Source organism: Tiliqua scincoides, chromosome 2 (genome assembly GCF_035046505.1).
Source record: "Tiliqua scincoides isolate rTilSci1 chromosome 2, rTilSci1.hap2, whole genome shotgun sequence".
NCBI lineage: Eukaryota > Metazoa > Chordata > Lepidosauria > Squamata > Scincidae > Tiliqua > Tiliqua scincoides.
In genome coordinates this window covers 25,698,514-25,712,171 of record NC_089822.1, presented here as the reverse complement: position 1 = coordinate 25,712,171, position 13,658 = coordinate 25,698,514, and the positions used below count along the sequence as shown (strand labels likewise).

Sequence of the window (13,658 nt, the reverse complement as noted above, 5' to 3'; positions counted from 1 at the left end):
TCTCAAGCATTAATGAGGCTATTGTTAAGACTTTTTTCCTTTAATTGAAAGGGCCTCTCTCATCGAACTGAGATAAAATTAGGTAAAAAAATCCATGGATAATTAGGTTATACCTGTAATGCACATTGGGGCAAAAAATGAAAACTTCACATATAGACTAATGGGTTCTGAGCTGTCTGTGATGGATCAGGAGAGAGGTCTTGGGGTGCTGGTGGACAGCTTGATGGAAGAGTTGACCCAATGTACGGCAGCAGTGAAAAAGGCTTGGGATCATTAGAAAAGGTATTGAGAAAAAAACAGCTAGTATTATAATGCCATTGTACAAATCAATGGTAAGGCCTCATCTGGAGCATTCAGTTCTGGTCGCCACATCTCAAAAAGGATATCATGGAAAAGGTGCAAAAAAGAGTGATTAAAATGATGACTGGTTTGGGGCACCTTCCTTATGAGGAAAGGCCACAGCATTTGGAGCTCTTCAGTCTACAAAAAGTCACCTGAAGGGGGAAATGATTAAGACATACAAAATTATGCAGGAGGTGGATAGAGAGATGCTCTATTTCCTCTCACATGACTCTAGAACCAGGGGACATTCCCTAAAACTGAGTGTTGGGAGAGTTAGGACAGGCAAAAGAAAATATTTTTTACTCAGCCTGTACTTAGTTTGTGGAACACCTTGCCACATGATGTGGTGATAGCATCTGGCCTGGATGCCTTTAAAAGGGGATTGGACAAATTTCTGGAGGAAAAGTCCATCACGGGTTACAAGCCGTGATGTGTATGTGCAACTTCCTGATTTTAGCAGCAGGTTACCTCAGAATGCCAGATGCAAGGAATGGCATAAGGATGCAGGTCTCTTGTTGTCTTGTGTGCTCCCTGAGGCATTTGGTGGGCCGCTCTGAGATACAAGAAACTGGACTAGATAAGCCTATGGCCTGATCCATAAGAACAGCAGGGCTGTTCTTAAAGTTCAGGAGTTTGACAAGGGAGACTCGGATTTAAATCGAAGCTTAGATAGGAAGCGAATTGGGTGAGTGGCCCTGAGTAAATCATTATTCTACAGCCTCTTAATTCAGGAAGATAAAATGCTGCTCTTGAGTTCCTTGAAGGAAGGGTGGACTATAAAAACAAAAATACATTCCATACATGTTTACACTCTCTATATTACTTGTAATACTGCATTATGTATTAACTGCTTACATGTATGCATTTAAAAGGAAAATGAGCATCTGTACTAAATCAGGAATGCAAATATCACCTTCAAAAGTGCTTATATTTGAAATCCAGAGAAGTTTCATTAGTTCAAATACAATGCGAGTCATTTCATTTACCTTGAGTGCTAAAAGGCTCTTGTTAATTTCAGCACCTTCCAGCCGTGTTTGCCTGTCTGCACTGGAAGTGTCAGCTCCTCTTTCATTTCCAGCCAAATCAATCAACGAAAATTTACCATGGAGTTTCCCTTTCCTCCTGAGGATGATCTGAAACACTGCATGGCTCCGAGATGAGTGTGCATTTGCAGATGTCTGACCAGATGTTCTTTAATGGAGAGGGAATAAGGAGAGAAACTGGATAAATTGCTATTGAGCCACACATTATTACCAAGGATAGTGTCTTCAACGTAGTTCATCAGGATTAAGGCTGCAGTCCTATACACACCAACCTGGGAGAACTCAAATGGGACTTATTTCTAGTAAACATGCACAGGATTGTGCTGTAAGCCTATCTTTCTGTTAAGCCTATCTTTTGGTTGACGGTATGATCCTTACTCTAGTGAACTGATTCTCAAACTGGTGGGTTGTGACCCACCAGCCAGGGAAGCATTTACTTCTGTCCGTTTAAGGAGCTGGGAGGGGGGGAAGGCAGCAATGCAATCCCCAGGATCAAGGTGCTGAGGGGGGAGGGTTCAACTTACCTGAGTGCCGGCCTTTGAGAGGGATGTGGGGAACTTTGCAGGACTCCCCAAGCCTCCAAAACAGTTTTTTTAAAAAGCTATCAAAACCAGAAGTGGTTTTTGATTGCTTTTATTAAAAAACTGTTTAGGAGGCTTGGGGAACCCTGCAGAGGTATCTGCAGGGCTTCCCACACCCTCTGGAGACCAGCACTCCCCTTAGCAGCAGCATGATCCTGGGGACCTCTCTCTCTCTCACACTCACACACACACACACACACACACAGTGCACCCAACTCCCTTGTAGGACTTTGGCAAGCACTGCTCTAGTGCAATCCTAAATGCAGTTACCTGAGACTAAGCACCATTGAACAAAATGGGACTGAATAAATATGTATAGCAGTGTTTCTCAAACTGTGGGTCGGAACCCACTAGGTGGGTCGCGAGCCAATTTCAGGTGGGTCCCCATCATTTCAATATTTTATTTTTAATATATTAGATATATTAACCATGGTATGTGACTACATTTGGGGAAATGTTACAGACCTGTACTTTTAACAAGCTACTATGTATATTCTTTTAACAATGATAGTCAATGGGACTTACTCCGGGGTAAGTGTGGGTAGGATTGTACCCTAGGGTTGTGAAACATTTTCCCTGTCTGATGATGTCACTTCCGGTCATGACATCACGTCTGGTGGGTCCTGGTGCTAAATATGTGAAAACCACTGATGTACAGGATCATGCTGTAGATTCCATCAAGCACAAATTAAGACATCCATTTGTTGTACACACATGCCAATTATAATATAGACTGAGATACAGCAGCCCCTGTGTTTTCCTCTTATTTCATCAATTATCCTGAACCCTGCCCTTCGCTACTCATGCAGGGATCACCATTGTCAGGCCTCTCCAACCTGTGAGATTTCACATGCAATCTATTGATGGCCACATGCAACAGAGGTGGGGCTTGGCTTATATAGCTGGCTGAGCCTCATGCAGAGGCCATTCTTAGCAAGATTTTGGATCAAACGCATGTGCTTAAATTATATTAAGAACATTTTTATGAATTAGTTTTCAAATGATTCTTGATTCTACTTTAAGTCTGAATTTTAATGTTTAACATTACAAGTTGGCTTTCCAACTTAAAACGTGGCAATATTTCAAGGAATTAGCAATATGTTATGTAAACAGTATGACATAAGTGAACACTGCTCTTAATACAAAGAAACACAGTCATTCTATTTTCCTCAGTAAGTATTATGAAAAAACAACAGATGCAGCCAATATTTAGGCAACTCCCATATATCACTGCAGTGCATCTCCCAGAAAGTTTGTATTTCAAGATGCTCAAAATATTTAAGACTGTTTCCTCATTTATCTATAACCAACACTGAAAGAGACAAAAATATACCTGCAACTGTTGCCTATCTCAATAAGCTTTAGTACATCTTCAACACATTTAACCTCTCGCTCCTGTAATCCCACCACCTGGACTTGCTGTTTACCATCTTCTAAAACTCTTAACTTAGTCTTCCTGTTCAGTAAGTCGAAAACCTTAGGAAGCAGGGGAAAGATGGAAAAGAGATGTGTGTGTTAGTAAGGGATCTTTGGAATAGTGCTCTGACAAAACAATTCAAGCAAACAGAAAAGAGCTGAAAATAGCAGTAACTCAAATCTCCACATGAGCTCTGCTACCAAGACCATGATCTCTCTCTCTCTCTCTCACACACACACACACACACACACAATTAATTACATACCTTTCCACTATAAATCTCAAAAAATGTTGCATATACTTGAAGTTCTAATTTCTTATAGTTTGGTTTCTTCAGCATTAAAAAGACATCTCTAGCTGTGAATATATTAAAAATAGAAGAACTGAGCAGCAGCAGCAAAAAAAATTTAAATGGTTACTTGTCCACCTGCTTACAATTTTGGTTCCATGTTTTTGTGACCAAGCTGTAAATATTATATTTAGCAGTTATAGTACTTTAGTGTTTAACACACAATATATATATTATTTTATAAGCATTACAACTTCTCTTATTAGCTCTGACTTTTAAATTTAAAGAGTCGATATTCAGTTAGTAGCAAAGCTGGTGAAAAGTAAATGGACACAGAGTGAAAGCTAATGTAATAATACAGAAGGCAAACAGTGGCAGCCTTTAATATGGAAAACACAAATTCAACATCCACCTTAACCACAGGTTTACTGATTAGCATTAGAGAAAGCATTTCTTCTCAGCCTCTGCTATCCAGTGGTCATTACCACGTATCATAAAGAATACAATTATGTGTATAGGGCACAGATTATTTTACACAAGGCCCAAAAAGCACACTTGCCTGCTAGTGCATAAATTCCTTTTGAACAGTCTTGGTTCTTTCCTGAAAAGTCACCACCCATTGTCTAAAGGCAAAATTAAATAAAATTAACAGCATGAAAATAGCAAGTGTCAAGCTTCACATGTTCATTTTAAGCATTTAGTTAAGGCTGAACAACCGTTTTCACTGAACAGACCCAATGAAATCGATGCATAGCTACCAAAATAATATCTGACCTTGTATCCTTATGGTTCTACCTATTATTGCAATTTTACAGTGACAGGAATAGTAACGTTTTCAAAGAACTGCATAAAAATCAAAATTTTTATGATTTTTGAAGTTTGGAGACAGTCTTTAAAGTTCTTAATATATTGCACTATTAGTATATTGAAATATCTGACAACTGGTTAGGCTTTTATAAAAGCATTTATTGTACATCCCATGAGAAATACTTACATGGGTTTTTCCACTGCCTGTCTGACCATAAGCAAAACATGTAGCCATTCCTCTTTCAAATATGGTTTCCACCAATGGCCTTGCAGTAAACCTTTAAAAAGAAGAAGAGTTCTTACATGCTAGTACTTAGCTCATTTAAGTTTTTAAAACACTTCATTTCCCCATCTTTTTAACATAGCTGGTGTTTGGCAGATTTCACTATGTAAATCAAAACTTATTCTTTGTGATAAGATATGATTTTTTAAAAAGCATCTCCTTAATAAGTTCTCTAAGGGCCCAATCCTATCCAACTTTCCAATGCTGATAAAGCCATACCAGTGGTGTGTGCACTGCATTCTGTGGTGGTGTGGCAGTCATGGAGGCCTCTTCAATGCAAGGAAACGTTTGTTACCTCTGGGTCTGCATTGTAGCTACATAGGCATTTGGAAGCTGGATAGGATTGGGTCCTAAGACAGACTTAGAAATAAAAACTGGTTAATAACCCATCTAAAAAAATATGAAATTCTTTGAAACAGTCTATTGCAGTTAGACAAAAAGACAGGAGCAGAGTGATTTGACACAAATAATGTTCAACTTTAGATGCAGCAGCAGTCAGATCAAATTTTCTGCCTTCTAAACAATGTTTTAGTAAAGAAAAATCAATTTTTTTCTGTTCCATACCCCAAGCAATTTTCCACATTTGAACTCAAATTTTCATGGCAAAGAGACTCAAACAGAACTACTGCAAACAAAACACCCCAACCACCATTTAAGCAGATAGGATCAGATCCTAAGTGCTCGTATACGTATACAAACTGAAAAACATAGAAAGATATTTAGGATCAGGAAGGAAAGCACTTGCATATGAGAAGTTTCCACATTTGGGGGAGAGTTATTAGAGATGAGACAACTTAGAAGAAAGAAGACAACTAATTTGAAAAAAAGGACAAGCTTGCATTCTACTCAAGCAGAGATGCAGGATCAGAAGTCAAATCACCCTGACCTAAGAGGCTGCTGAAACCAAACAGAGGGGGCCAGAATATTTATAGGCTTGAGATACAACACCATGATACCAAGTAACTATGTGTCTGGAAGATGATTGATAAGGCTCTCTCTTCTGGTAAAAAAAGACCTTTATAACTGATATACTAACTGTAGACAGATATTGCCATTACCTTGCTCCCCTCAAAATATGCTGGTGTGGGAAGACAGCTAACTCTTGTCTTCTTAGCTGGCTTGGGGATCAGTGCCATTGTAACTAGTCATCACACAATCTGAGCATAAGGCTGCAATTCTATGCACACTGACTCAGAAGTAAGTCTAACTTTGCTGAATTGAGCTTAGGTAAGTGTGCATAGGATTGTGTTTTCAGTCCAGCTTTCCTACTTCTCCACAAGATTAGAGGGACACAAACAATGCCTAACATGCTAAATGGTATATGCACATCTAGCTAAAGCCACTGAGCTGGCCAGATGCTTCCAAATGTACCTATGTCCAACATGAGAAAGTCATGTAACACCAATCAGAGCTGGGACCTCCAAAACACAGCTGTAGCTCCACCTCAAACTGCATTAATGCCCTTGCAGAATGCTCTTGTATTGGTATTAGTATTGGCAACCTTCAGTCTCGAAAGACTATGGTATCGCGCTCTGAAAGGTGGTTCTGGCACAGCGTCTAGTGTGGCTGAAAAGGCCAATCCGGGAGTGACAATCCCTTCCACACCGGGAGCAAGTGCAGTCTGTCCCTGGTCTGTCTCCCTGGCTATGGGCCTTCCTTCTTTGCCTCTTAGCCTCAGACTGTTGGCAAAGTGTCTCTTCAAACTGGGAAAGGCCATGCTGCACAGCCTGCCTCCAAGCGGGCCGCTCAGAGGCCAGGGTTTCCCACTTGTTGAGGTCCATCCCTAAGGCCTTCAGATCCCTCTTGCAGATGCCCTTGCAGAATGCTCTTGTAAGGAACACAGAAATAGGAATAACAGTAAAGTGACAAAAAAAAGACCAGTCACACATGGTACAACCACTCCAGTAAGTTCTCGGCAGTTGTGAAATTACAGATCTCATTTTTTCTTCATTTGGCTCCACAGTGACAATGATAATGCAGACTCAGGAACAGAGGTTACGCTAAGTTCCCTAATATGCACCAGTTCTGTTCCTGAGGTCTGTATTGAAGATGGAATATACATAGGTTGGAATAGCAGGTTCTTGCTAGCCCAGGGCTATTACATCTGCACAAAAGCACCACAACGCAAGTATTGCAATGGTACAAAAATGCCAACGCAGCTGTCCATAACTCAGCCATCTGTAATTTGAGGAGCAGTGTATAAAAAGAGGCAAAAGAAGATTACTGACAGACAAGAGCAGCAAATTGCAAAATGAACTCCTACCTGTAGACCATTTCATTAGGAGCGCTGTCATCAAAGGCATAATCAAAGCGAAAAGTTTGGTTTTCCAAGTACCTTGTTAAATCCACTTTTTGTTTGGGTTCATGTACCATCACAACATCTTTGCTAGGAATTGTTATTACATCAAGATCTTTCATTACAGTTTCTATAAAAGAAATTACATTTTCTTACAATATGTTTAATAAATTTTATTCACCACTCTACTAGACATTCAAGGCACATTCCCACAACAAAATTAAAACAATACCAACATATATGAAATAAGGGCATGATATCCATGATAATTAAAATATAAAGACAGTGATATCTTACACTGGACTAGTTTCATTACAGGGGGCCCCCATACCCATGGATACTATATTCGTGTTTTCAGTTAACTGCGGATTGGGTCCGCAGGCCCCCTCCCCACCAAAGGGTGGATATAGAGCACACATGTACATTTAAATGAAACTTCTACCAGAGAATCTGATCACAACCTCCTTTTTGAACAAATTCTTACCTGAAGTAAAATGATGCTAAATTATTTGTTGAGAACACAATTGTTACCACTTGGCAGGTATCCCAGCTGCTTGCTTTTATATAATATTTACAAATAGATTTTAAAAGATTCTTGCTTACTATATTACTATCAAGCTAAATTCAGATGTATAAAATTGAATTCAGAATTCCAGTGTGAATCAATCCTATTCACTATATTAATAACCAGAAGAGTGCTTAAATAGTATGTTGCAAGAAAACTGGACATAAAGAATACTGCCTATCTTTAGACTTACAAAAGATATCCAACCTGATTTCATCAGTTTGTGCACTAATTAATAGCTACTGTTAATTGTAGGAAATGTCTGAATCAGCAACAACATACACAAAGCCCAATGTTCCAAGACAAACAAAGGTGCTTTGTAGTTGCACTAAAATACATTCATGTGTCCTATTTCTGGGGGGAAAGAAATTCCTCTCAGCATAAAACTGAACATATTGAAGTTTTACTCTCACACAAAGAGCTCTGCATTAAAACTCAATGATTCTATGGAAATAAGTGTTCCATTTCTGACCTTTCAATTGCAGTGGAAAGAGGAAGTTAACCAAAGTTTAACTTTAAGCGTGTGTGTTTTGTAACTGTGCTACTGAAAAATAAAGTGGGCATTTCTGTCCTAAGTGAAACACTAAAGGAAAATATAGACAGAAGTAAATGCTTGTAAATAAGTGCTAGTTTTGACTTTTAAAGCCCTATACAGCTCGGGTTCAGGGTATTTGAGGGATCACCTCCTTCTACACAATTCAACCTGTCCTCCAAGGTCATCAGAGGGGGCCTTCTAACTGTGCCACCACAAGCGAAGATGAGGGGGATGGCGGGAAGAAAAAGGTTTTCTCAGTGGTGATTCCCCATCTGCGGAATTCCCTCCCCCTGGAACTGAGACAGCTCCCTCTTTAGAGTCCTTTCGGTGGGGTCTTAAGAACTTTTTGTTGAGGAAAGCCTTTTTATGCTGACACCAGGTAGCAAGGCGCTTTTATATGAACGTATTTTAATCAGGATCCAGTATGGGGATACAGTTTTAGTATTGTTTTATTTGTAAGCTGCCTTGAGTACCCTTCGTTGAGATAGAAAGGCAGGAAATAAATCCTAAAAATAAATAAATTTTAAAACAGGGTCTACCTCAAAAACCATAAGAAAATTATCCCTGAAAGACAGAAAGACAGAAAAATACAAGCATCTTCATCCCATTTTTGCATTCTATGTAGCATTTTGACAATACTCCCGGGAAACCAGTTTTTCTCTTTAAATTTTTTAAACTACTTTTTCTTATAGTAGCAGGAACAGGTTGCAATTCATTTCCTAAGCAGATAATTGCCCTTGACGTAAAGCACTATTTTTATTAAAAATATGAACATGGAGGATAGCCTCAAAAATTCAATCAAAAACAATTTCTAAACTGTCACTCAAACCATCAGAATAAAATTGAAACTTCAAATCTTATAATCACAGAGTGAATTAAACTCTTAGGTTCAGAAAATAAAGATTGAAAACATGGTTTAAAAAAACAACAGCGCTTGACCCATGGTTTCAACAGACACCTACATATTGTGTTTCAATGGTTCTCCCCACAATGCCAGAAAACGGATTCTCAGAAAAATGTATAGAAGTTAGCCATCTCAAGAACAAATATGACGATCCAAAACTTGAGAAATGCTGAATGAGAACGTGACCTTTTGACAGTGCTGTAGCTGTTCAATGAATATTATGCTTCTCCATTAACTAGATCAGGGGTGCCCAAACCCTGGCCTTGGGGCCACTTGCGGCCCTCGAGGCCTCTCAATGCGGCCCTCAGGGAGCCCCCAGTCTCCAATGAGCCTTTGGCCCTCCGGAGATTTGTTGGAGCCCACATTGACCTGATGCAACTGCTCTCAGCCTGAGGGAGACAGTTTGACCTCTCATGTGAGCTGTGGGATGAGGGCTCCCTCCACTGCTTGTTTCACGTCTGTGATGCAGTAGCGGCAGCAAAGGAAAGGCCAGCCTCACTTTGTGCAAGGCCTTTTATAGGCCTTCAGCTATTGCAAGACCTTCATTCATTTATATAAGTTCATCTTTAATATATTCATTTATGTTAACTTATGTAAATTTATTCAAATTTTAAATGTAAATTAATTTTTTTCCGCTGCCTCCGACACAGTGTCTGAGAGACGACATGGCCCTCCTGCCAAAAACTTTGGACACCCCTGAACTAGATGATAGATTATATGATCTCCATTGTTCTTAAAATGACATGTAATGGAAACAACTGAATGTCCATGACAGTGTTTCCCAACTTGAGAAAACCCCCAGGGCAGGCATGCACATTTTTTGGGTGATGCTACCCCTTGAGGATAGCGACCCAACAGGTGGTCCGTAGCTGCCACTAATACAGTACTTCCAGGTTTCTTTGCCACTGCCAAACACTGGTAATTAAAAAGGGGTTTTTGTTGTTGTTGTTTTTTAACAACTCTCTCACACTTATACCAGAATTAGCCATATAGCATGGGAACATCAGAAGCCTCTAGGTAAACAAATGTTTGAACAAAGTGTTATTTATGTAAAACCAGGCTTTCAGGGTCTGGATACGAAGGATATGGATACAGTAATCAGCACACTAAATATTAGTGCAACTATTTTATCAATCTATTTTTGGTACAAATATTGAATTTAGAAAATTCAAATAATCTAGGATTGCCTCTAGCCATTTCCAAGAGCCTTTAGTTGTTAAAACTCATTATATGTACCCCTCCACCTCCTCTCACAAGGGCAACTCCACAACCAACAAGCAGTAGTAAGGTGTGAGGGAGTCCATCTCTGCTTCCAAGGAAAAACATGCAACACTGTGGAACACTGCAGGACAGGTTTATTTCAAGCAGAATTCACGCCTTCCAATTTGTGCTGGCTCTTCTTCTAACACTTTGTGCTCTAGTTGCAATTACTGGAACCCCAGCAGTGAGCCCATCTACCAACCTCATTCAGGTCAAAGATCAGGAGTTGCTTAGAAGGACTGGTTGGGTTATAACGGGGCTGAGAGGTTGGTCAGGAGGAGGCTCTCTGATCCTGCAAGGATGGCATTATTATGACCAGGATTCTGGGATGGCAGGTCTTCCCCAAGCAGCGTTTCCCCACCCCTAGTCCTCTGTTTTCTGGTCCCTTGGTGCATGTTCAGGGTATCAGCCCTTTCTGCTCCCCTTTCTTCATCCCCCTAATTCAGAGGTTCCCAAACTGGAATGTCATGGCACCCCAGCCAGGGAATCTGTCACTGCCCCATTAAGGGGTGGGGTGACAGCACAATTACCATAATTGCGCCATCACCAGGGTCAAAAGGTTTTTAAAGTTTACCTAGCAGCCTGCAACCTCCTCTGCAGGCTTCCTTGCATATTCAAACTGCTGTAATCAGTGGGAAAAAAGCCACTTTCACTTGAACCAGAATGGCTTTTTTCACTGTTTACAGCAGTTTGGAGGAGCAGGGAAGTGTAAAAGGGGTTGCAGGCTCCCCAGATCTATTCAGAGAGCCATAGCAAACTGCAGGTAAGTTTAAAAATACTCTTTTGTCCCAGGTGCCTCAGAGACAAAAGCCAAAATGGTGTCACATAGCTTGTGCCATACATAAGCTCACATACAGTTACCTCACAGTTACCTCACATACACACACATCCAGGAATAAACTGGTGAAGAAACTAGATATAACCTATTCTCTTCCAATTCATGTCTGAAAGCTCAGAGAAATGATATTCAGATGTAGCAAGAGGATCAGTGACCGATTTTGGAGAGACAGAAGCTTCAACCAGTTGAAGCACTCTTCCTCAAAGGCTGTGGAATAGGTTGATTCACTCATCCTTAGAACTACATTTTAAGGAAAGCTCTTCACCCATCCCATAAAATAAGCAATGATGATTACAATAAAAGCATCCGTTTCCAAATGCCATTAATTTGGTCTCAGGTTTCTACTGGAGCTTTACATAGATGTCCCTATTCTAATGTTACATCCTTCCTCACTGTGGTACACTGAACAATAAGGGAAACTATTGATGTCAACCATGTCCATCAAGTTGGGAAAAGAACCTTACTAACTGGCAAGTCTATTTCTACACATTCAGATATCACACATATTTGGCTATATCAGAATCTACAATGGATTCACAATAAATCAGAAAAAAAGCTACAAGTGAAAACAAGCCTTACTGTAATGATGCTGCCATACATGTCCAGAAAGTCTTTTAGACACCAATTCTTTTGGCAAAAGGTAATCTCAGCTGCTAACACTGTAGAAAAATGGAAACCTACTAGCACTTCACCAATCTTAACTATTTATATTGCAAATGAAAAGGCTTGAAGGAACAGTCCTTAATTTGTGGTTACGTCACATATCTATAGTAAAAAGTAAAATATTGTTCAGCTGTGAGCTTAGTCATAAGACTTCCACAATGTACAATAAGTTATCCAACTCCCAAATTATGCAGATAAGGAAACAGTCCACAAAAATACTAAATAATCATACCTTTTTTATTGAGTGGTCGTTTTCGAACACATACACATATCCTGTGCTCATCAATCTTCAAAGAAAGACACAAAGTCAATAACTTTGGAAATTCAAAACCAAATCTGAAATTAAACCTAACAAGCAGGTCATTCTCAAATGTATAAAATCTGAAATAATCATAATTTCAGAAAGGCAGCAGTGTTACAATATATATAAATTTAGGAAAGCCCTGAATATCAGCTTCAGCATCATGAATCCATCGTAGCCCTCCATAAAGCTGAACACATAAGAGAAGACACATTCCTTGTAGCTTTTCAGAGACATGCCATAAATCAAGATACAGTTTATAGTTAAACTTGACTAGGCTAATCTCTTGCCACTTTTGAACATCTCACCCAAAACTGGCAGAACAGTTCACACATTAGGTTCTGATATAATTTAACATTCAGTTGAAAAATTAAACACCTAGCCGTGTTTGTCACTAACAACAGCAGGCTTCTCAAGAAAGCTAGGCTTTTGCCATTGCACTTACAGCTACCTTTAATCTCAAATGTACATTTTAAGAGCCTCTGAGATCACTGGTTGTTATGACTGAGACCTGCAAGTTCCCAGCTCAAAAAAAGTAGATTATACCCATGAGAGACAAAAGGAGTCTAAAGTGACATCAGAATGAATACAGGCATTACTGCAGAAGAGAAATGTCAAGTGGAATGCCACAGGGCACTCCTATTCTGTTCAATATATTTATAAGTGATGTGGTTGAGGGGATAGATGAAAGATTTATCAAATTTGCAGATGACATGAACTGGGGAGGGGATAGCCAACAACATGGAAGACTAAATTAGAATTCAACACTTTCTTGACAGGCTCAATCATCGGGCCAATAGCAAGAAGACGACGTTCAATGGAAACCAATGTAAAAGTCCAGCACATCAGTACACACACAAAAACACAGTTTCTGGATGGGGGAAGCAGTACATGTGAAAAGGATCTAGGTGACTTAAGGTCCAATCCTATCCAACAGGCCAGTGCCAATGCAGCAAGGTCAATGGTGTGTGTGCTGCATCCTGTGGTATGGAGGCAGTCACAGAGAACTCCACAAACCAAGAGAATGTTTGTTCCCTTACCTCAGCGCTGCATTGCAGCTGCATCAGTGCTGGAAAGTCGGATAGGATGGGGGCCTTAAAGGACCAAAAGTTGAACATGAGCCAGCAATGTGACACAGTTGCAAAAAAGCTGCACTGACAGACACAGAGTCCAGATCATAAGCTTCATTTCCACTAGTCAGACCTCACTTGAAATATTACATCTAATTTTAGGCATCATGTTTTAAGAAGAGCACTGATAAACTGGAATGGGTCCAGAGAAGAATAACTATGACAACAAGAGATATGGATACCAGGTCTGTAAAGAACAGATAAGAGTTTGCACATTTCGCCTGGAGACGAGAAAACTAAGGGGAAGATAGCCACCTTCAAGTACAGGCGTCCTTCCATATCCATGGGGGTTCTGTTCCTCCTCCCCCCCCCCGCAAATGTAGGGAAACTCTATATTGAGGTGCCCAAACCCCGGCCCTGGGGCCACTTGCAGCACTCGAGGGCTCCCAATGCGGCCCTCAGGG

The 13,658-nt window shown here is 40.1% G+C and overlaps 1 protein-coding gene across 3 annotated transcripts in view; it reads right to left on the bottom strand.

Moving 5' to 3' along the window:
• Nucleotides 1–13,658, bottom strand: part of KIF2A (kinesin family member 2A) — a 70,237-nt gene that overhangs the window by 17,816 nt on the left and 38,763 nt on the right. For all 3 annotated transcript variants that reach the window (XM_066618399.1, XM_066618400.1, XM_066618401.1), the window contains exons 8-14: nt 12,056–12,110; nt 7,026–7,188; nt 4,667–4,757; nt 4,232–4,295; nt 3,649–3,740; nt 3,300–3,442; nt 1,329–1,533 (exon numbers count right to left, since the gene is read on the bottom strand). In XM_066618399.1, coding sequence (XP_066474496.1) covers nt 1,329–1,533; nt 3,300–3,442; nt 3,649–3,740; nt 4,232–4,295; nt 4,667–4,757; nt 7,026–7,188; nt 12,056–12,110 — 813 coding nt within the window. The remainder of the gene's footprint in view (nt 1–1,328; nt 1,534–3,299; nt 3,443–3,648; nt 3,741–4,231; nt 4,296–4,666; nt 4,758–7,025; nt 7,189–12,055; nt 12,111–13,658) is intronic.